Source organism: Fringilla coelebs (genome assembly GCF_963513975.1).
Source record: "Fringilla coelebs genome assembly, chromosome: 1".
NCBI lineage: Eukaryota > Metazoa > Chordata > Aves > Passeriformes > Fringillidae > Fringilla > Fringilla coelebs.
In genome coordinates, this window is record NC_140028.1 from 57353256 (window position 1) to 57376316 (window position 23061).

Genomic DNA, 23061 nt, shown 5'->3' on the forward strand with positions numbered 1-23061 from the left:
GTACAAAAGTATTGAAGTATTATACTAGAGTCTCAAAGAACACATAATAAACTGATGTCCTTGTCTTCAAAAAACTTCAAATTCTCATTTTAAGAGAAATAGTTTCAAGAGGACCCATATTCATAAATACAACAAAGGCAGAATTACTATGTAAATCTGCTTCAGAATAAAAAGTGCCAAAAATGTTATAGCACAAAACTGTCAGTAATACTTATGAAGCTGCCATATATTTAGAAAAGAAAATAACAAAGAATAAAGTTAGACTACACGGTTTGTGAGCACAAACCCACAAAAGTAGGTTTCCTGTATGTATCCTCAGTAATTACTAAACTGAACTATCTTATTTTTAACATTGCATTGAAGATGACTTTTATACATTCCTAAAAAATACGAGAAAACTACATAGGGAAAAGCCCAATAAGGTTTAGGTCCTGTACTCCCCTTTCTAAAGAAACAAAAATACTATTTCTTATTCTTGAAATACTGTATTTTCTGGCTTTGCTTTGCAAAGACTGAATAAAATGTATCTCAATTGCTCACTGAAATGTTGTACCATTCTAATTTTCAGTTACTCTTAGATACAATATTGCAGGAGCTAACAGAAATACCAAAAGGCACATATTAGAGGACCATAGGAGCAGTAAAATGGGTTGGATTGAAAAATTACACTTATAGATAAAAAAAAGCAGACACTGAAGAAATTGAGGACTTTTATGGCTGGAATTTTGTGTACTGGTGAGGTATTTCTCTCAGTTAGTTAACTAAGAATGCTCCTTTTCCTTGGGTCTGTCAGAAAGTCATAACTTAGCTGGGGAAGTAACATTCCTCTTCTGTTCATGCCTCTGGAACAGCTTTATCAAATGCAGAATCCAGCAGGATGCTTGGCCTGGAATGTGCAAAACAACTCAAACAATACTTTATTTTGCAAAGCTGTAAGTGGCGAACTGAGAGGGGTGTCATGCTGCTTTTGGTGTTGAATTACACTAAACCAGCCTGACTCATCAACCCCAAAAGTTAAACATCCTGATAGGGCGCTGAAGGATACTTTTATCATATCTGCCACTTCTGATCTAAAAATCCTAAGGCCCAGCTGGCCTGAGACATATGTCTGACAGTCAATCACTTTAAACTCTGAAAGTCCAGTCCCACTTGCAAACAGCAGCTTTTCTAAAATACCCCTTGGAGTGTTCGTGGAGATTCCCCCTTGGGGTGGGGATGCTTCTCACAGTCACTCCAGGCTGAGCAAAAGATTTGCCAGGGTCATTGGTATGGGTGAGTAACATCAATCTCTACTTAATAATTGCCTTTTTTTTGCCAGCTTTAATATAATTCCTTTTATATAGTACACTAAACTTTACTAGCTGTTTTAGCTTCTGTACTGTGTAGTAAATAAGTCTGATTATGATCTTTTTGTCCAGTCATTTATCATAGTAAGTCATTAATTTTTATATAAATATATCTGGTTTGCCATCCACAAGATAAAGCTAGACAAAGGTTCAAACACATCTCTACAATTCCTAAGATTTAAACCACTGAAAAAGTCTGGGTCTAGGTTTGAATTCAGCTGCAGCCAGGCTCCTCTCTAAGAAGACATTTAAAGAGCAAGGGGATCCTTCCTGCACCTTGTGACTCAGTGGGAGGGCTTCTCTAAACAACTTTGTCTGAAGCTTCCTCTTCACCCATGACACAGACTTAAAAAGAACTATTTAAATCAGCAGCCTTATAATATGGAAATATGGAAACTTAGGCCCACAAAAATAGCTAAGAAAAGGAAAAACCCTCATTAATTTTCTGCCTGTGAAAGTTTTTACTAATTGATCTCTGAAAAATTCTCTAGCTATCTAAACTTATGATCATCAGATATATTTGGACAAGGAAGCCCTTTCCCACAATGCATCACAATGAGCCTTAGAAATAATGCTCAATAAAGGATCAGTAAATATAAAAGTTTGATCTGAGATATTCCAAGGGAATACAGATTAAAAATAAACAAATCAATCCAATCTGAGTATTACATTTCATCAGTCTAGGAATTAAATTGTATCTGAATGTCTTAGAATGCAGATTATTAGAGCCCATTCCTACTCATGTAACTTTGAACACATCAAGAAACAGAAATCTAAGGAAAGTTAATGTATTTCTTTTTCCCAAATATTTCTTTCATGAAAGTTGACTGGATGGCATAAAGTGGAAATTGTTAAAATAATTTACCCCAACATTTTGCAAGAAAATTTACTGCAGAACTGATTATGTCTTTTCCATTTTCAACTTTCTGAAGATGCAAGTAACAGCTCAGAACTTTTCCTGAGCTATGTTAAACTAGAGATTAACTACATAAATCCTCACAGCCATCTTTTGACTTCACAACATACTTAAGTGCAGGGTTTATATACATTCCATTCCTCTCTTATTAAGAATTATTGGAGGTAAGTTACTCAAAACTACACTTTATTTAAGTAGGTTTCAAATACCAGAAGATTACAACATCACTTACCAGTTATACCACCTTTTTCTATGTTGAGCTTGTCTTCCTCACAAGAATTCAAATCAAACATGTAACATCCCAGGTAACAGTGTTTCACCATCTGATTTACATGTTCATAGAACTGGTAGTGATACAAAAGGGCTTTAAGAGCAGGTAGCCCTGTCTGAGAGAGGCCAGATTCTTCATCATGTACACAAGGACCCTGAAGTCACGAAATCCACAGACATTACTTTAAAGAAATGTTTTACACGAATAAACTTTCAGAAAAACCCACCCTAACTAAGGCTAATGCTGTGTGTATGCATGTACACTGGTTTGCAGGCTGTAACTAATAAATTCCAAAAATGAAATGCAGATTTTAACATTGAGCTAAATCATAATATTTTACAAAAGCTGTCATGACTTAGCTAAATCAAACAGCTATTTATCTCCTGAGAAGTGTGCTAACAGTTAGGTAAGAACTCATGAAAAGCTGTAAATGAGTGGCTTCAAGACAGTAAATGTATCAGTAGACTTTACAATTTTAATGTCTCATTTATTTCTACTTACAGATATTAAGCAATGAAAAAGTTTTCCTTAGGCAAAAACAACACTTAGATAAGACTAAATATCCTGAAAAAGTCCTCCTGCCCTAAAGTATACTGTCATTATACTATATCCAGCTATGTCAATCTTCTATGAAAAAAGATTACTTTAGAAGGCAAGACATAACCAAGAAAAATTCTCTTTGAAGTATGATTTTCAATTATTTCTTTTTAAATACTGACATCAGGGAAAACTTCCTAGAGCAGTAGATTTATACCTTAAGATAATGGATTCTAGTCATTTTTCAAATAAACAGTTAAGTTTATTACCAGTAAACTTAGTTTACTGGTAATAAACTTAACTGTTACAGTTGACTTAACTCAACAGTTTGACTACTTTTGTTAAATGTTTCTTCATTGTCTTCCACGTTGACACAAAACCAAAAAGTTCTATTAAGCTACACATAATCTGGTTTAGACTGACCATAAAAATTAGAAATGCAAAGAAGGCAGAAGAACTCAAAAATTCAAATCAACTACATTCAGAAAGGCAATTTTAGAGGGCATCCTGCAGTAGTTCAAAAATAAATTAGTTAAAATTATGGAAAGAAAAACTTTCAGTGCTAATTAGAAACTTTCTTTGGCAGTCAGGAGAGAGGAGAGCTGGATCAACTGAAAATAAGTAATTTGAAAACACCATCTATCCTCAAGGGACTTTCTCTCAAACACTTCATTTACACTGGATACAAGTTTATTTCCCAATTAAAAAAAAAATAAACCTAAAACCAGATACAGTAGAAGCAGTAACACTATTTTATATTACAAGATAAGTTATCACCAAAATTTTAGATTGTTACTCTCATTCTTTTTGGTTTCTGTAATACAGAAACTATTTTCACTATTTGCCTGTTACACCAACTAGTAGAGAATGAGATATGATCAACAGTTTGAGGCAGAAAGTAGCATTTCAAGGGCACTATTTATGATGAATTATAAAACTCTACTCATATACTGTCAGCAATAGACTTAGACCGTACTGACTACGGCAAGTGCTAACTTAGGAAATACTGATAAATTTAGTCCAAATTTTACTGCCCAGGATAGTCTTGGCCAGTTTCAAAAGCCAGGCCAGATACTTTATTGTACAATGCGGGGGGCCTTGAAAGAGTTATTCATCAATTACATTGACAGAGTGCTCTGACTTCAGCAATCTTTATACAACACAGTCTGCTGCACTCTTGGAGTACTTCACACAGGTTGACTTTACTCATGACTAAAGAGTGGACTAGGAAATTTTTTAAGTGACACAGTAAAATGAAATATTATAAAGCAGATCAACTAGACAAAAGTAACACTAGAGACATTCTCATGAAGATACTGGCCTACAAACTCTGTATTTCATTTTCCAGTCCTATTTGCCTAAAGAATAAAATAGTAATGTTCTGATTTGGCTATAGCACTGTATTCCTACTATTCACTAAGATCCACTTAATAACCCTCCTTTTCTTCCTGGCACAAAAAGGAACAGACAAATCACCTTATTCAGTGCAAGGGAAAAAAAATATAAAATTTTATCCTGGTGGTATGTTACAGTTTTAATTGTTGTTTTTATTTTGAACAGTTTTAATTTACCAGTAACCATGAAGTGTTGTTTGATAACATCTTTCAGCATGAACACTTTTTAAGTGATGAGCAATTTTCATTAAATGCAGTTCTTAATAAGAATCACATTGACTCAAAGCTTCTCTTAATTGCACTGGAATTCATCCAGACTTGCGCAACTGGATTCAATTTTTGTCACCTCACCACAGTAATTGATTTTTTTAATAAAAGACTAAAAAGCAATTTTTAATAGAGTCTATATTACCAAGCTACAATGGCTGCCCTTTTGTAACCCCCTACTATAATGAATTTAAACAATTACTATTTATATTGATAAATTAGAAGTAGTAAGACTGAAATAAGGGCCAGATTTTTAAAACTGCTTCCACATCTTCTTTTATGATTACATGTAAAGAAAAGACGAGACATTCTGTAAAATTCAACTCTTCAAGAAATAGCATAATCAATTTTGGGTGCAGCTGAATCATAGATAACTTATCCTAGTAAAACAGCTGGAATGCCTTTCAGCACTAACTTCATCTTTTGCAGAAAGGAAGAAATTAAAAAGAATATTGCTGCATCTGCAAATTTCTTCAAAAACTAATATACACTGTTCCCATATAGGTAATCTCACACACTGAAAGGAGCAAGACAGACATTAAAAACAGATATGAAAGTCACAAAAAATTTAAAAATTGCAAGCTAAGATCCAAATATTGTGATGTACAATGAACCAGACTTGCTGAGAGTAAAATAAGATGACTGACTCAAGAACAGAACTGGAAAAGTCTCCAGGGCATCTTATCAATTTAAAAAATATCTGATAAGAGAAGGTAAAGAGAGACAGACTCCTCTCACTGGTATCCAGTGACAGAAGAAAAGGCATTGAGCAAAAACAAAAATAAAGGAAATTCTATTTAAACCTAAGAAAAAAACTTTCTATCTGAGGGTAGACAAACATGAGAAGTTGCCCAGAGAGACTGTGGAGTCTCCTTTCCTCGAGAAACTCAAAATCCAATTGGAAACAGTCCTGAGCAACCTGGTTCACTTTGCTTTGAGAAAGTAGTTGTCTTCAAGAAGCATTAAAATTGACCTAAGTGACAAACCCCTTCATGTTTCTTTCAAAACATTTTCTAAACATCACATTGACAGAATTTCCTCTTCCTCATGTCCCTCAAATCATGTTTTACCTGCATTCCAAGTGTGAGTAAAATAAATTATCAATTTCTATCCTAAAACATTAACGATATACCATATAGGTATGCAAGTTTCCTAGCAACCCAAAGATACTGCATTCATGAAATGCAACATATATGTAATCTAAATTTGGTTGTTTTATTGAGCTTGCTGAAAATTTAAGAGAAGTTTGTCAATTCCTTTATTTCTCTTTCTAGAATGTAACCTTAGACATAGAATTTTTTAAAGTTCATATTTTATAGGTACTCTGACAAAACTTTTCATATCAAATTACATCTCTCTAAGACACCATGACTTTTGTTATCAAATTTAATAGTCACTCACTTGCCAAATACAATCTTTTGTGTCTTCTGTAGGGATTGGAATCACAAGCAGATTTTGTAGAATAAAAGCAGCCTGAAAGAAATTAAAGCATCAATATTGCCATCTAGCCATCACAGTTCAAAAAACCACATCACATATTATTTCACTGCTTCAGATATATGTTGAAATATACAGAATTCTCATGTTCATGTTAGGAAAAAATAATTAGAAGGATGTAACTTCAAAGCCCTCAAACTTCACTTACAAGAGATGTCATTAGAGCATGGCACAAGAGCAGTCTGGTATAAAAAAAGGAAAAGATGGGATAGAAATGACAAGGAAACAAATGTATTTATAAAATACTTTCATCACTGTTCCAGTACGGTCAATCGTACAGAACAAGCATTACAAGTACTAGGGGAAAAAAATCCTGAACAGAAAAACCTAGATAACTGTTTATAATCAGTCACTCCATTTTCCTTATGTTTTGGGTTTTTTAATTGTTAAAAAATAATTGGGACAATGCGGGGAACCCATTAGGACAGAGATATGTTTAAAATATTTCCTTTTTTATAAATACACAGCATGTTTGTTTTTCTGATTTATATTACACACACTTCACATGTCTGCGCATGGATTGAAATTCCTTTTTTTAAAATATTTTTTCAATGATGTGAATCTTAAGAGAATATCATTAAGAGACAATAATTTGGAGTTAAATAAAATAATGAAGGACACATCAAAGGCATTTTGAGACATAACTTCAAATATTACTTTGGAAAATAAAATTAGTTAAGCAGTACAGCTGGGAAAAAAACTAGTCACCAAGTGTCAGAGCTTTTGTTTCTTATTGATTAGAACAGAAGGAAAACCTTACAACTAGAGCTGTGAAACAGTTGCAAATAAAATGTACAGAGATTAAATCCATCAATTTAGAATTCTGTGGTTGTTCTACCATAGAACAGACCTTCAGTTCACACCAGTAAACCTTAATGCCTAGACAAATTAGATATTTCATGTCTGCAATGAACACATATTTACTGCAGATCAGGTGATGTGTTTGTACCAAAGCATTCATAAATGTTATAAAGCAGCAATTAAAATCAGGCTGATTAGTTATGCTTTTTCAACCTACTTATCTTACTGAATAAGTCTTAGGAGTTTTTATGAGTTAACTTGTATTGTTTAAGCCATTTCTGTTTTGAAATAAGTAATCTGTATTTGCTCCTTCTTATCCAATTCCTAAATAGGTAGCTAAACATTTATATTAATGAGGTAGTGTTTAACTTACAAAGCAGCAGATGTTGTTGTGCAGCGTCAGATAATAGATATATACAATAAAAAATACAAAATCTTTTTTCTCCCTACAAATTGACAATCTACAACAGCAGAAGGACACAAGAAACATACCTCCCTGCGTACCATGCTACATTCAGATTGATCCAGAAGGATGTTTATCACCGTTCCCCACAGGCCTCCTGAAATATTCTGGCAGCTTTCTGCTAAAGCAATACATCCTATTTCAAGAGATGTAAGAGCTGATCCTATTCCAAGTGCTGTAAATCTGACCTAGTACATATAAGCACAACAGAAAGTGGTATTTCTTACAGTAATTAGCAATATTTTTTTTTAATTATTAAGTTGTATCAACTGAATCTGGAGCTTAAGGGAATAATTTCAAAAGTAACAACCTCTTTTCCTATATTTCTCTCGCTCCCTACTCACAATCACAAATAAATTCACTTTATGTTTATTCACAGAGTGAATAAACAAAATTATTTTTAAGTATTCAAACCTAAGCAAGATAATCTTCAATATTCTTCATATTTTACCACTTGAAACTAGGTCCATTTAGCAAACTCATATAATTTAACAGATTGCCATTAAATACATTTGCTCTGAATTTTTAATTAATGTAAATGTGTCTGCTTTGCAGCTAAGTTACAGCAATGACAAGGAAAACTGACTATGAATCATGATAGTGAGTGACTAATGAACGCATAGAAGACAGAAGATATAAGGAAAGATTTCTTAGATTATGTTTATATAAAAAGACTCACCCTACTGTATTATTACTGCTATTTAGGAGACAGTTAATAACATTCAAAATAATTTGGAACAGCAGTTCTACTATTAAATACATTAATGAATCAAAAATTTTCAAATGCTTAAGTGTCAAAATAAGATATGAAGTTAATATCACAGTAACAAACCTCAGGATCTCTGTCTACCCATAAAGGAACCAGCCATGCCAGACCTAGATGAGACAGAACTTGTTCTTCACCACTATCATATGGCAAAGACCAAAGAGATATCCAGTCCTGATTAGCAAACAGAAAACAAATTAAGAAATTATTTTATAAATATTTCAATTTATGCCAATGTACTAACAGTGTGAGCTACCAACAACTACTAAAACAGTTTTGTATAACACTAATTACGCAGAGGAAGGATAATTTTGTACTTCTATTTCCATAAGGATTTGACACTAAATCACATGATTTAAACAACAGTCAGGTTTTAAAATTTCTTTGAGACTAAAAATTATTAGTACAGTCTAAACAGCAGTACTATCATAAACAGAGAGTCTGCCTTAGAAACACAAGAAAATAAAACCTATAATTATGCTACTATGCATGTTACTCTATAACCGTGATACTAAAAAAATTGAGTCCACACCTTCAACTATGCATTTATGGTCTAAGTCTTTGGAGGCTGCTGTCTCCCTGCAGTGTACTTAAAGCTCTGGCCCCTCCCAATTTTAATAAACTCTTCCAGCACCTTGTATCTTAAAAAAGGAGTAGAGAACTGAAGAAAGACACACCTGGAATTTGGAGAAGCGGGTATACTGAAATTTCTAGTTATATGCATGCTTGATCATAAAGATTTTCATTTGTGGCTATCACAGATATTAGTAAGACTGGATTTTAATTCTTTAAAATAATACTTAATTGTTGAATTGCTTCAACTGCTTCAGGATAAAGGCTTACTAAACTGACAAATCTAGCCCTCAAACATGTACATGAACACAAAGCACAATATGAATTTTGCTAGTATGTAATGATAGCTCCTTTATCTGGCAATCCTTTTTCCATGTATGTACATATTCTTTCATTTATATACATATATATACACACACACAATCGTGAAAGCCCTATGTACATGAATGTTTAAACACAGGTTAGAAAGCCTGTTTTCTGTGAGGCCGAAGAAATAATGTTATAAATTCTTAAATTTATTCATCCTACAGAAAATCCCGATGCTTCATTTTTTTATAAAAAGGAAATCATACTTATTCTGAAAGAAGGCGTTTCAAAATCCACGGAATTATTTACAAAACAATTTCATTTTGTATACTATAATCTATCCTGTACATTTATCTAAGATTATATACCAAATGAGATTAATGTGGTTTTTTTTTTGTCTTTTGTGCTTCCAGTTGGAGGGGAAGAAAGAGTAAGCAGTGGTGTGGTTTTAGCTGGACTACAAAGTTGAAGAGTACCATTCCTAAACCATGACAGAAAGTTAGCATTGAACTTCAGCAGTTAAAATCTCTCTGCATAGCCCTTACCAGTGATGAGATAAGAACAACTGGCATGCACTCACCATATCCTTGGCTTGAGCCATCATTTCATGAGATAAGTGAAGCAAGCAAAGGACTGTGCTTTTTGTCACCCCTTTTCCCATGAAGGACATGGCATTTCCCCCCCACTCAACATAAAACGATGAGATGACCTAAGAGTGGGATACAAGTTTGTAACAGCTTTACTATAAACAGCACACAGAGTACAAACTGTCTTACACACTAAATCATAATTTAAACTCATGAAAAGTTGATAGATTTCTAGCTGAATTGTAAGAATTTCTTTATTCCTGAGCCATTTGGTCATCTGATGGGCTCCTATACGTTTAAACTTCTGAACATCTGTGGGTTTTGATTTTTTATTCAAATGAAAAATACAGTCAAAGCTTAATAGTAAGCTCTAAGTTGAATAGAAACCTGAAAGTTTCTTTTCATGAACCTGAAAGTTTATTTATTGTACCCAGGTTTTCTTTTGCTATGTCTGGAATTAAAAATAAAACTTCTTTTCAAAATTCAGTGTTCAAGAGAAAGTGTAATTTATATATTTCATTGTGATTTGAATAAATTTATCAGGTTTCTATATCAAATACTAAGAAACAGAAATAAAGGTCAGTGGATCCTAATATAAAATAAACTGTTTGACCAAATAAGTAACCATGCATATTAAAAGGCATGCTGCTTTCAACAAAATATGCCCCCAAATACTTTAAAAAAAAAATCTTAGAAAATACACTTCTAGATTTACTTTTCTCCACAAAACACAGTGATTTAAACCTCTGCATTTTTGCTGTTCTTCCTTTCAGTGTCCCAGCATACAGAAGTTTTTTTATACATACTTTCTCCATCCTTCTCCAAAAGAAAGCCACATTTACTTTCATATTTAGGTTAAATAAAACTGCCTAATTCTTCTGAACAAGAGCTTACGCATCACAAGTTGATTGCATGCTATAATATTTATTATTATTTTTTCCAGTAATATTCTTTCATTTGCATGACAACATTTATAACCTTAGTGCCATTTTCAGTCTACACTTCAAGTGACAGAGCTCATCTAATCAAACAGGTCTAAAATGTTTATTTCCTTCTACTCAAGAAATCTTGGCAAGTTAAGGCCCGTAAAACACTCCATCTTTTCTTCATCAAATGTATTGGTATTTGAACTAAAAACTTCTAAAAGTGTATTATTGAATTTGTTAATTCTGTTAAACAAAAAGTCAGCATTATGGTCTTTCTTTTAAGAAGGCTGGAGTTTTCAAAAGACATCATTTTAGGAGCAAAAGCTAGCTGTCTACCATGTCCATGGATTTGGAAACACAGAAGAACACTGAAAATAAAAATGAAATTTTGTCTTTCAAGCAACTGCAGCAGCTTGAATTACCTCTTTTCTGCTTTCGCTGTGTTAACAACCTACCCAACAAGCTAATCTTCTCCCAGACCACCGTTCATATGTGGATTTTGCCTGGGGGAAGTTATCTTGGATTTTTCTTCTTGGAGTTTCAGTTATTAAAAACAGCACATATATTTTTTACCTTGCTTAAAACTACAGTCACTTTGTATTACCTCTTAAACCACTGATGGAAGCACATGCAATACAACCAATCTTCACAACTACAGACATATCACTCAATCTAGTCTCCATATCATTCCTATCAACTTAGCAGGAAAAAGCATCTTTCCCACACCTATTGTTACTGACAACATTCACCAAAAGTACACTGTAAAAAGCATAGTATCATTAGTTACACAGTTCTTTACCAGAATTCAAACTAAAAGCTAAGTAAGAACATAAGCTACTCACCTCAAGAAGACCTGTTAAATATTTCTTACAAATTGTGACAGGTTCAACTGCAGCAGAATAGGTACTCCAGCCTGGAAGTGCAGTAACATGAACCATTCCTTGTAATGTTCTCTCCAGTGACGGGAGTCCATAAAAATGTGGTGCATCTGTTAGCCTTAAGCACTGAAGCAGCTTCAGAGCCAGCTCTGTTCTGAATGAGCCAGCAAGTTCCAAGCCCTCTCTGTTTAATTGTAAAAAACAAAACAGATGAACCATCAATATGAAGCTGTTACAAAGAATCATTTTGAAAAAAAGGCCAATGCCTCATTCTTCTTACTGTTAGCTTGTGAGGCTCAGCATCTCAATTACTTAATATTACATTATGCAAAGAGTAATATGAAATCAAATTTGACATTTCTAAGTTTAGCCCGGTTCTGAAAAGATAATATTGCATCTGAATACAACGAAGTTGCTTAACTAAAAAAAGACAAATGAGATATAACTCATTATTAAGGAGAATGCTAAATAAAGAGCAAGAGATTGAGGACAATTGACATTGAGAAGAGCTGCAAAACTCGGTAGTTCCAGAATCACACAGTGTCTAGAATATTCTAAGCTGGAAGGGACCAACAAGGATTATCAAGTCCAACTCTTAAATGTATGGCCTGTTTCACTTAAGTTTGTTCTAATTCAAGAGACAAGTTTAAAAACATTTCCTGCAAAAAACCAATAAATCTAGAATTAAGCAGATAAAAAAATACAGGAGCGTGTGATACATAACTAGCACGGATTTCTATAATATGACCTTTTCCCACTGTCAAAACTTTTAGAAAATAACCAAGTGGAAATAATGAAAAAGATAACATTTTGAAAATATTTTCACAAAAAATATTGTGACACTAAATAATCAAATATTATCTTAAACTACAGTTTTAGTAGCTCTTAGGATACATGTGGATGGAGAGATTTAGTATAAGAAAGGTTTTATGAGAAATTTGAAGAAAATATAATGTAAATTAATTCCTGTGTTTGCTCAATTGACAGAAAAAGGTTGGAGCTTCATGCTAAAAGTAGCTGTTGTAAATAGGCCAAAAAGGAGTTCAATGAAAATTAACATTTATTGCTATTTCAAAGATTCCAATGTTTCACTTTACTATAAATACATGCTACAAAATCAATGAAGTTACCATTTGCTCATGCAAATTTGCAGCAGCAGAAAAGAAATAGCCCATCTTCTCCATGCAATCAATTTAATTATCTATTTGCTAAGTGACCACTAGCACATTATCTTTTAAATTTCCTGGTTAATTTCCTGATTTTACAGTCAAAAGGAATATCTAATATTGATTTTCATTTCAAGAGTGTATATTCACAGTTCAGAGCAACTGAGACATGATGTAATGATATTAAAATTGTGACCAAAATTCAGCAGCAATAGGTGTTATGATGCTCAGTTAGAATGACAGAGGCAGGTCCATTTGCACTGTACCTGTCAGTCACTGACATGGAACAAACTAACAACAGGTTAAAAAGACAAATGAGTTCTTTATCCAGTCGTTGCCTGACAGCAGCCTGTGTTTCATCCATTTCATCCTGCACTTGGGACTCTGGTCGCACCAGAAGGCCCGTAAGGGATTTTGGCTGCTAAAAGAAAAGAATAAAAAACACAGTCACATAATGCATTGTTTAAATCCTCTTTTAATGCCTTCATTAAAGCAATTTTTTTCTGTTGAGAACTTACAAATCACACACATTATAAACCAGAAATTCCATGATTACTTAACTAAGAAGTAACTGCAAAAAGTATAGTGCAAAACTCCTATAATTCCTATAATCCCACCACTAACTTGAATCTTGAATCTACTAAATGCCATAAAAGAATCTACTGTTAAGGCCTTTCAAACATCCTGGCATTAAGAAGACAGTGTATTATGAAGGATGAAAGAAAACTCAAAGTAATACAGCAATAGCCAGCAATAAAAAATAGATCACAAAAAACTAGAAAACACAGTAACAAAATTAGTTCAGGCTGCATTTTGGACTTCTCAGCTGCTTGAAAGACTTCATATCAAATGGCTTTAAGGTTTTATATTAATGTATTGAATGGGTCATACTTAAAAAATTTATAGATTTCCCAGCTAGCAATATAAATTGAAGTACATGTAGTGTTATAAGTAATTGAAATTAAGTCTATGAGCATTTTTCCACAAATGCTTAGATTGTATTTGCAAATGGGAAAATACAAGTGCACGCAGACTGTATGTAACATAGTACACCCTTTGTAAGACAATGGACGCTCTTCCATCTTACAGAGGTAATACATTTGCAGCTATGTAGCTAAGCACACCCTCATGCAGCTCTGCAGGTACACACACGGGTGTGCAAGTACAGTTATGTGGTCAATCAAATCATGTAAGTATATACACAACCCCACTCTTACATTTTTTAGCAATGATTTTAAGATCCACTTTAGATGGTCTGACTCCAGATTTGATTTCTGCTCTCTAAGCAATTTGTTTAAAAATCTTATGACATCTACCAAAAGCTTTTCATCCTCCACTGAAGCTGGAAGCACTTGTAGAAACCTGCAATACAAATAAAAGCTTTCATACTTGTACCTTTTTTAAAGAGCATTTAAAATCTCAGACTAATAGGACTGGAGTCACCTGCAAATGTTAAATTATATGAAATAAATTTGTATATTACACATATAGCAAATATGGCACCATATTAGCCCATGATACACAAATATATACAATATAGTGTTAATGTTGTTGTTGTTGTTATGCAAAATAGTTATGCATATTTTAAAATCTATTTGCATATGGCAATAATGGAATTCTGTTAAGTAAACTGTAGAGAAATCTGAGCAGGGTCACATAGGAAATAAAAAGTTAAGTATCTATTAAATACTAGCATTTGATAAAAATAGCAAAGCTTACCTATGCATTTCAAATAGCCCTTATTTTAAATATAGAATTTTAAATATTTGATGGTTTTATTTATGTAAATTGCAAGATCACAATCTTTGAGATTGCAAGGGACCTGCAGGGGTCACCTGGTCATGTGCAGCTGGTTGCTCAGGACTGGGTCCAGGAAGCTTTTGAGTAATTCCAAGGATAGAGATGCTACAACCTCTCTGGGCAACCTGTGTCTGTGTTTGGTCACCTTAACAGTAAAAAAGTGTTTCCTGACATTCACAGGGATCCACTTGTGTTTCAGTTTGTGGCCATTCTTTCTCTCACTGAACATCACTGAAAAGAGTCTGGCCCCACCTTCTCTTCTGGGACTTGTACACATTGATAAGATCCTCATTCAGAGTGTTCTTTCCTCCACATTTATCAGTTCTAGCCCTCTCATCCTTTACTCAAAGGAAAGATATTGTAGTCTTTCATCATCTTTATGGTTCTTCATTGGATTCTCTCCAATATCTGTGCTCCATATGATTCTCTCTTATACTGGCAAGTCCAAAACTGGAGCCAGAGCTCCAGACCAGTGCTGAATAGAACAGAAGGATCACCTGCCTCAACTTGCTGCCAACACTCCTCCTAAAGCAGCCCGATATAACATTTGCTTTTTTTACTGCAAAGACAAACTGCTGGTTCATTTTCACCTTGATGTCCCACAGGACCCCCAGGTTCTTCTCTGTAAAGTTACTTTCCAGCTTGGTTCACCCCAGAGGCATGGCCTTTCTCCTCCCCAGGTGCAGGACTCTGTACTTCCCCTTGCTGACCTGCCTAAGGTTCCTGTCAGCCCAGATATAGATACATAGATATCTAATATATAAATATATAGACATGACAGACAGATAGATAGATAGATGTGTGTGCATGTATAGATATGTGTATATATATATCAAAATCAGAGATGCATTGACAATCAATTCCCTAAAGTTAAAATACAAAAAGAAGAAATGTTACCATTTTAGTATAACAACGTTTAATGTATTCTTATAGTCAATAGCTTACCTGTTCATTGCTTTCTGCCAAACAAAGCTTTTCAAAGTGGCTCCACAAGGCCCAAAACTGCATTTTAATGCAAGTCTGTCATTCAGGACATAGAAGCTAAGCCTAGTGAGAGCAGTTCTAACATCCCTGTGGGATGCTGCCTGAATGATCAAACTAAGACAATCCTGCAGTCCATAGTTTGTGTGAGTTATTTTCAATATAAGAATGTCTTCTGAGGAAAGTTTTAGCGAGTCTAAAAATCTGAAAAGGCATAGGGAAAAATTATTAACAGACAGTATCTTTACAAACTGTTTCAGAGAGTATTGACTTCTTCCGCTGCCTCCTTAATTGAGAAAACAAAACAAAAATTGACTTAAAACACTATTTTTCTTAGCCAATTCTTTCTTCACTAAACCTTCAAAAAAACCAAACCAAACAAAAAAAACTAAAACAAAACCAAAACCAACACCACCACTTGTAAATCATGAGGTGTTTTGAGTTCTTCGGAAAAATGATACCTAAATACTAATTCTTAGTATTACCATTAAGAATATTTATTTGAAATTTAAACATTCAAGAAAACCAAGAGAAAGTCATGCAACTTTAGAGCTTGGGGTCTACATAGTAGGAAAAAAGAGTCAGTTCCCTAAGAAACCCTAATGACTATAAAGAAAAACAGTCACAGAGCCTATTTAAAATTGTCTGGAATTAGCCTGACTATCAATAAAAGTTAGATCAAGCTCTAGACTTCATGTAAAAATGCAATTTAGGTAAAACATTAGCTGTGACAACATACCTTCATCCTCTTGGGATGTGATCCTTTACATTTAAATGACACCATTCTCAAACAAGTAACAGCCTGAACTGCTGTTTGAAGTTGAAAACCTATTTAAACTTCATGAAACACTAATTTAATTGAGATATGTTGGGACTTAAAATGAAAGATAAGATGGCTCACGTTTCTGTTTCCTTCTCATAATTTACCAGCTGCAGAAGGTTTTCAATCCCATGGTACCATGACAGATTCCAAGCCATTTTAAGCATATCTGCCACGGGTTTCATAGCCAAGCACTCAGAAGACAGCAGCACCACGACAGTATTAGGGCTAACTACATGATGAGCAGTGATCCTGACTGGGAGATGGTACCTAAAAATACACAAATAACAAGAACAATTTTTTTTTTAAGTGGTTGGTGAGAGTTTTTTTGTTTGCTCATTTTTAAATTAAATACTCTATTACAATCAGCTTGTAAATTTGCAAACAAGGTTTTTGAAACACTTTTACAGAGAACAAAGACATGGAGAAAAAAAAAATCCCTATTTAAAAATGCTGATTTCATCATCATAAAAATGCTTTGATCAAGGTTTCCCTTTATTCTGCCACTTCCATACCTCAGGAAGGACAGCAAATGGAAGTGTAAAACAATCCAAACCAATGAAACAACCAACCAACCAGCCAGCACCCACACATACCTTCTAACAATAGCAACAGGCAAACTGAAGGCAGGTACCTCAGTATTATTACTGGCTGTGCCATCAGCCCTGCAAGAGATTAAGACATAGTTATTACACTCTATTTTAAGATTTGATTTTCTCCTAATACTACACACATTATTTCCTTATTATTTCTCCCTTTAGCTAGATCTTTAGTAACCCATTGGTGAATAATTTGTATTAATGAACAATATTTCTTCATGATTATGCACTATTAAGGTATTTCTTAAATCACACCGAGATGGAATATTTAATGGAGATATACTGTACATTAAAAACTCTGTATACTTATTTCCTTTTTTCTGTTAGAGAAAAACCACACATTCTGAGTATTTTCAGTATATTTCACATTTGTGAATTCTAAAAGCATACTTTTGCACACACATGCAGCTTTTAAATAATAAAATATTGTACGCTGAGGTCTGTTGCTTTAGAGACAACTGCTACACTTAAAAGCTGAAGTTTAAAAAAACATGTCTACAGCTAGCTATGGGATTTGTGTAGTTTCCATTCATGGAAAAGATGGATTAGAGACCAATCAAGGTTTTTTAAAAAATAAACTTAAAATTCACACTAAGGTATTCATAGTGCAAAAATATGCCATGTAGGCCTCCAGAGCATGTAACTCAATTATCAAAACAATCTGGACTATAAATATGCAATTTTGGATCTATAAAATTCTGGGGTATAACTTGTCTGGAGATATATAAAAATTTATTTCTATTAAAAACTTAAAATTTGTCTGGACAATATGCTATTAAACAAGTGGATTTTCATACCATGTTTCTGTTCTTGCTACTTCATCAAACAACAGAAGACAAAGCAATACTGCAGTTTCAGTTAAAACAGCACGATCACTTTGGAGTATCAGGGAAACTGAATAAAGATATTTAAAAACATGTTAGGAAAAAACTGATACCTAATACTACATAGAAGAACACTAGTTAAAAGAAACCGCCTTCCACAGTTTCCTGCCAACACTTTCAACACATGCTACAACATGGGAAAAATCACTGTGTGCTAGTTATCTTTTAAATATCAGAATCTGATACAATGAAATGATCCAAAGCACTTAAGAAGGTATTTAAGAAGGTATCTAACCATCTTTTGACAGGGGTACTACAGTGGAAATACAATTCTCACCTCTGAATAGCAAAAGCAGTAGAGAAGGTTGCTGTGCCAGGGACAGGCGAACAGCTGGGTCAGCACACACAATTTTGCGTAGGAGCGTCAGACACGGTACCACTATGGATTCCATTAGCTGCAGGAACAGAGAAAAAGGTTAAATAAATACAACTATCAGTAAAATTTATTATGATGCACTTAACACAGACTGTCGCACTATTAAGTGATATATTCCATCATTTGTAAAAGAGAAGTCTAGAACTTCCTTAGACAAGCACATTTCAGCTTGATGACAATCTCATATTCTAAAAAAAAAAAAATTTACTTGTTGATTCATTTTATTATTAATTGATGGTAATTTTATTTGTCTCTGGCTTCATAAAAGAATTATAACATTTGCTTTCAAATTATAGAATTTTAAGGAGTATATATGTAAGCTAAAGGATTTAAAAAAACACCACGTATTTACAACCATCTAAGTTTATTCATTTTAAAAAAATGTAAATAGTTTATCATATCACACTAATTTTCTGGGTCCCAGTTAGTCAGATCATGAGAATGGAAAGCAGTTTCCTAAAAGTTAAAGTACTAACAGTGGCCAAAAATACAACCAAAGTCACAGCTCCTAAGAATGAGAAGAGAGTATTTCTTTCACAGTATCATTACTTTGCCTATGAGTTTCTGCCTTTAAAATTTGCTTTGTAAACAGCATCAACAAATACATTTTATTTTCATTCCACATGAATAAAAGTCCCTACTTATTTAGCATAGAAAGAATCTTTTGCACAGTTATATATAAAGCCTTTTTAGATGCTGATATTTATTTCTACAATGTCTTTTATATTATTTTCCCAATGGCCACTTTTATAAGAACATGTAAGATTTTTTTGTTGATTTTTCTTTGATATTGATTTTTATTATTAAATTTTTAAAAATCATTCATGGGGAGAACCAAGGATCCCTCAGGATAGTGTCCTAATGTCACAGGCCCCAGAGAGTTGATGCCTGAGCCCTTCCTGGATTAAATTAAACTTTAAAATAATATGTTTAGCCCTTTATAGAGTTCATCCCAGACCCTTACTTGATTCTGAAGAATCTGCTCAGGGCAATATATTTCCCATGCTTGTCCTTCTTTATTATTGAGCAATATCTACTCAATACCCAAACCAAAAAAAACAACAGTTGCATTACTTTCTCTCTCTAAAGAAGGTACTATAAAACTGACATTAAAAAAACCAACCCAACATTCAGAAACCTGAAGAACCCAATATTTCAATTTCTTTGACTGTATTACAACAGTTTACTGAAGTACTTCTATACAAGGGATTGTAAATTGGACAAGACATTCTTTAATGCTACAGGAATAATCTTAGCTACTGATAATCTGAGGGAAAACCTGCTATTTCTGAAGTAATTTTCACTAGTTTGACAAAAAAAAAAAGAAGTCCACTAAATATCAAGCAGCTCTTTTCTATAGAACATTTTTGGAAAAAAAGTCATTACTACATGAAAATTTTCATGCTTTCTTAAAAAACATCAAGGTTTTCGACTGCTGGAATGCAGTAACAATACTATGCAAGAAGCCAAAAAACTTTATCCACTGAAGTTACATTGAGCACCTTCTAGTTTAAATGTGCTTGCATGAAAGGATTTCAAGGAATGAATTCCAGAAAAAAAAAAATCAAGCATCAGATTATCCATATATTACAAAACCAGAAAGCTCCATCATCTACACCAAGAGATCCTCCCTGGTGAAGTGATCTTCTATTGATCAGAAAATTATTTATACCTGAAATTCAATCTGACATGTTTACAATAGCACGTCATACAATTACATTTCATTGTTAATTATAATTTGCTTCCGAATTTTTGGAGACTATTATACATAACATTTTCCTTTTTTACAGTCATTAAATTTTTTTTGTACTCTACAGAAAAAGCTTTCTGGGAATTTTTGGCACATTCCAGAATGTCATTGTACACAATTTTCCAGCTAACTCTTCTCATAGGTAGGGAAACCAATCTTCTCTCATTAAGAGAGAAGCATTATCAAAACTAGAACAAAATACATATTTTAATTGTTATTAAACACTTGTATTTAGTGCAGCATTAATGCACAAAGACCAGTGTTGCAAGCCTAGAAAAAGGCAGACTCTACTACTTTCATGCTGTGCAATGCTTGCAGAACCACTTCTGACAATACTTTTACCTTGCCATCCATGTGTACACATTCATTAAGGTACGCCAGTATCTTTTCTATCACACCTAACTTTTTCAGAATGTCATGCATTTTGGTATCTGTAGGAAAAGCAGAAGATAGCATAAATGACTGGTTCCACACAAATTTAATATAAAAATGCTTAGTATTAATATTGTTTAATAAGATTACAAACTCTTTCTATCTACAGTATGTTTCTAATATTGCCAATCAATCACCAGTAACACAGATGTCTAGCAAGGCAAGCCTTCTCAAAGTATTTTTACCTGACTATAGGAGCCTCTTAAACACCAGATTCTTAAATACATTACATAAATTCCCACAAGAATTTTACATTGAAAAATTACAGCAATACCAATGCAACTCAATTTTAGTCAAACAAGGATGTCACTTCAAATACTATAAAACACTTTAACAGTTCAATAAGGAATTGAAAATGGTATTTACTTAATCACCATGAGAGTATTATCCACTGATATCACCATTTAAAGTAGCTGGTTTAAGAATATTCAACAACATAAACAGCAAAAAGGTACGACATTTGAATTGGTTGGGTTGGTTTGTTTGTTTTTTAACAAGTAAAAAGTGATCCTTCATATGAAATTTGTCCTGATAAAACTGCATATTTTTCTTCACAATTTCAACTTTTGTTTCAATTTTGAAACATCTGAAAATTTTTGCAGTCATAAGTACCTATATTTTATGAGACAAAGTAGATACACTTCCTCATTTTTGTGGCAATTTTTCTGACAGTATTTTTAACGTTATCTAAGATTTCCCCTCCCACGGTAAAGAACTTATGCGCTCTCATTAGAATCCAAATTCCTTGAAGAAGAGATTACTCAATTAGAGTTTGAGCATAAAGAATAAAGACATCAAGCTGTCTTTGAAACTACAGTTATGCACCAAGTGAAAGAATGCTCTCAAATTGCTTACTTGCCTTGTAATTCAATCACTTCTTTTTACCAAAACTCATAAAATAAAAATTGCAAAGAAGACCCTTAGCACAAGCATACAGACAACCTAGCAAAACTTCAAGCTCACAAATGACCAGCACAAGAATACAAATTTTCTGAAGAATTTTACCTTCTAAAATAACAACCAGCTGCTCAGCTGCAGACTTCCGTAAAACTAGGTCAACAGCATCAGAAGTCAAAATGTCATACAGCTTTTCAACAGTTTCTGCCTAAAAATAAAACAATATTAGATTTGCATCCACTATGCTGGATACAAAACAAGGATACAAGGATACCAGCCGAATTTCCTAAGAGGAAATAGAAAAAGATATCTTAATTCTTTATTAGAATGTATTTTATTAGATCCTACATACATGTAAGAGGAATGGATTAGGTTACAATCTTTTTGCAACAAATCTCTAAAAACACCTGTAGATTAAGAAAACCAAACCGTTTCTAGTGCATCATAGCTGCAGACTTCTAACAAATAATGCCTAATTTATGTAGGACTACAGAATCTTAACACTATACAGAAATGCTTTAAAGTCTGTAGAGGGGACTGACTTTTAGAGGTGAGCATCTAAGCATTTGCTTATCATACTGTTAATCTGAAAGTATTGAGGGGAAGGAAGAAAGGAGAATAAAAGGGAAATGAGAAATCAGAAAGAAAAAAAGAAAAGTATTCTCTTGAGTCACACACTCATGATTTGCCTTACACTTTATAACAGCAGCAATATTAAGTAAACACAGACATAAGTTTGCAACCTGTTTTATATTTCATATTAAAAATTATTGTGCCTTTTGTGCCTATTGTGTTTTAGTAAAAATTATTTTTGTGGGGAAAAAATATATGAGAAAAATCTATCCACACAGAATGAAATTGCTATGAACAGACCAGGCCTGTATTCTCTGCAATCAAATCTTTTCTGCAGAGAAGAAAAAAAGGAATGATTTTTTTCTTAGTGTTGCAAATGGTAGCACAAGAACTACTGTTCCAGGGCACACAGAAAGAATATATCAACAGACTTCTGTTTATGAAGCAAGGCAATTTGTATGAAATATTGCAACCTTCTGAAAGTGGAAACTCGGAGACTGGACAGGTAGAAGAGCAAAATTTAGAGTTTACTAACCTTAATTACTGAGTTCATTTTATCATCCAATTTTAGCTCCATAGCTCCCTCTATAATAAATAAGTTTGAAATGCTGGAAAGGACATTACCATTCAGGCATGGGCGTTTCAGGTTTGCCCCTTCTTCATTGAGAACATGGAATGCTAAATGTTTAGCAGCTGCAGAACGAACCCTAAATGAACGAATACTTAAATAAATATATAAAGCACTCATACTGGAAAATTTGAGCTGTATAGTTAGAAATTATTTTGTTTTAAAAGTTAATATGGGATGTAATTCAATTCAGACTTGATTAATCAACCTTTCAAATCAAGACACAGCATAACATTTAGGAGAAGACATTGTCAACAAGATGAGAAGATGTGCTGAAACGCTCCAGAGCATAACTTACAGCTGCTTTTTTGAGAAGAGAAGGCGCAGGGCAGCCTGTAGTCTGGGAGTTCCTGGGAGAATGCCCTCTCCTTTGTCAGAGTTTGTTTCACTCAGAGAGAGGATGCATTTACCTAAATTATCTTTTGTGTCAGCATAACCCTAAGTGAAACAAACAACAAACAAAAATTTCCAGAATTATAAAAGTCCACTCATTAACTTAGCAAATTAGACAAGGTAATTAATTCCATTTTAGGGTCTAAGGGAGGGTGTGAAAGGAGCAACATAAAAAAAAAAAAACAACTATGCAGTTATTTTTAAGAAAACATTCAAATTCTGCAGATTAATATT

The 23061-nt window shown here is 33.5% G+C and overlaps 1 protein-coding gene across 1 annotated transcript in view; it reads right to left on the reverse strand.

The window, feature by feature from the left end:
- RTTN (rotatin) overlaps nucleotides 1–23061 on the reverse strand; it is a gene marked incomplete at both ends in the record, with an annotated part of 79312 nt that overhangs the window by 31444 nt on the left and 24807 nt on the right. Inside the window, 17 exons of the mRNA XM_084202696.1 lie at nucleotides 2495–2687; nucleotides 6133–6204; nucleotides 7522–7680; nucleotides 8325–8432; nucleotides 9718–9846; nucleotides 11493–11712; nucleotides 12961–13115; nucleotides 13912–14056; nucleotides 15440–15679; nucleotides 16377–16565; nucleotides 16892–16929; nucleotides 17676–17788; nucleotides 18056–18173; nucleotides 20247–20335; nucleotides 21342–21437; nucleotides 22338–22513; nucleotides 22733–22872. Coding sequence (XP_084058822.1) covers nucleotides 2495–2687; nucleotides 6133–6204; nucleotides 7522–7680; nucleotides 8325–8432; nucleotides 9718–9846; nucleotides 11493–11712; nucleotides 12961–13115; nucleotides 13912–14056; nucleotides 15440–15679; nucleotides 16377–16565; nucleotides 16892–16929; nucleotides 17676–17788; nucleotides 18056–18173; nucleotides 20247–20335; nucleotides 21342–21437; nucleotides 22338–22513; nucleotides 22733–22872 — 2380 coding nt within the window. The remainder of the gene's footprint in view (nucleotides 1–2494; nucleotides 2688–6132; nucleotides 6205–7521; nucleotides 7681–8324; nucleotides 8433–9717; nucleotides 9847–11492; nucleotides 11713–12960; nucleotides 13116–13911; nucleotides 14057–15439; nucleotides 15680–16376; nucleotides 16566–16891; nucleotides 16930–17675; nucleotides 17789–18055; nucleotides 18174–20246; nucleotides 20336–21341; nucleotides 21438–22337; nucleotides 22514–22732; nucleotides 22873–23061) is intronic.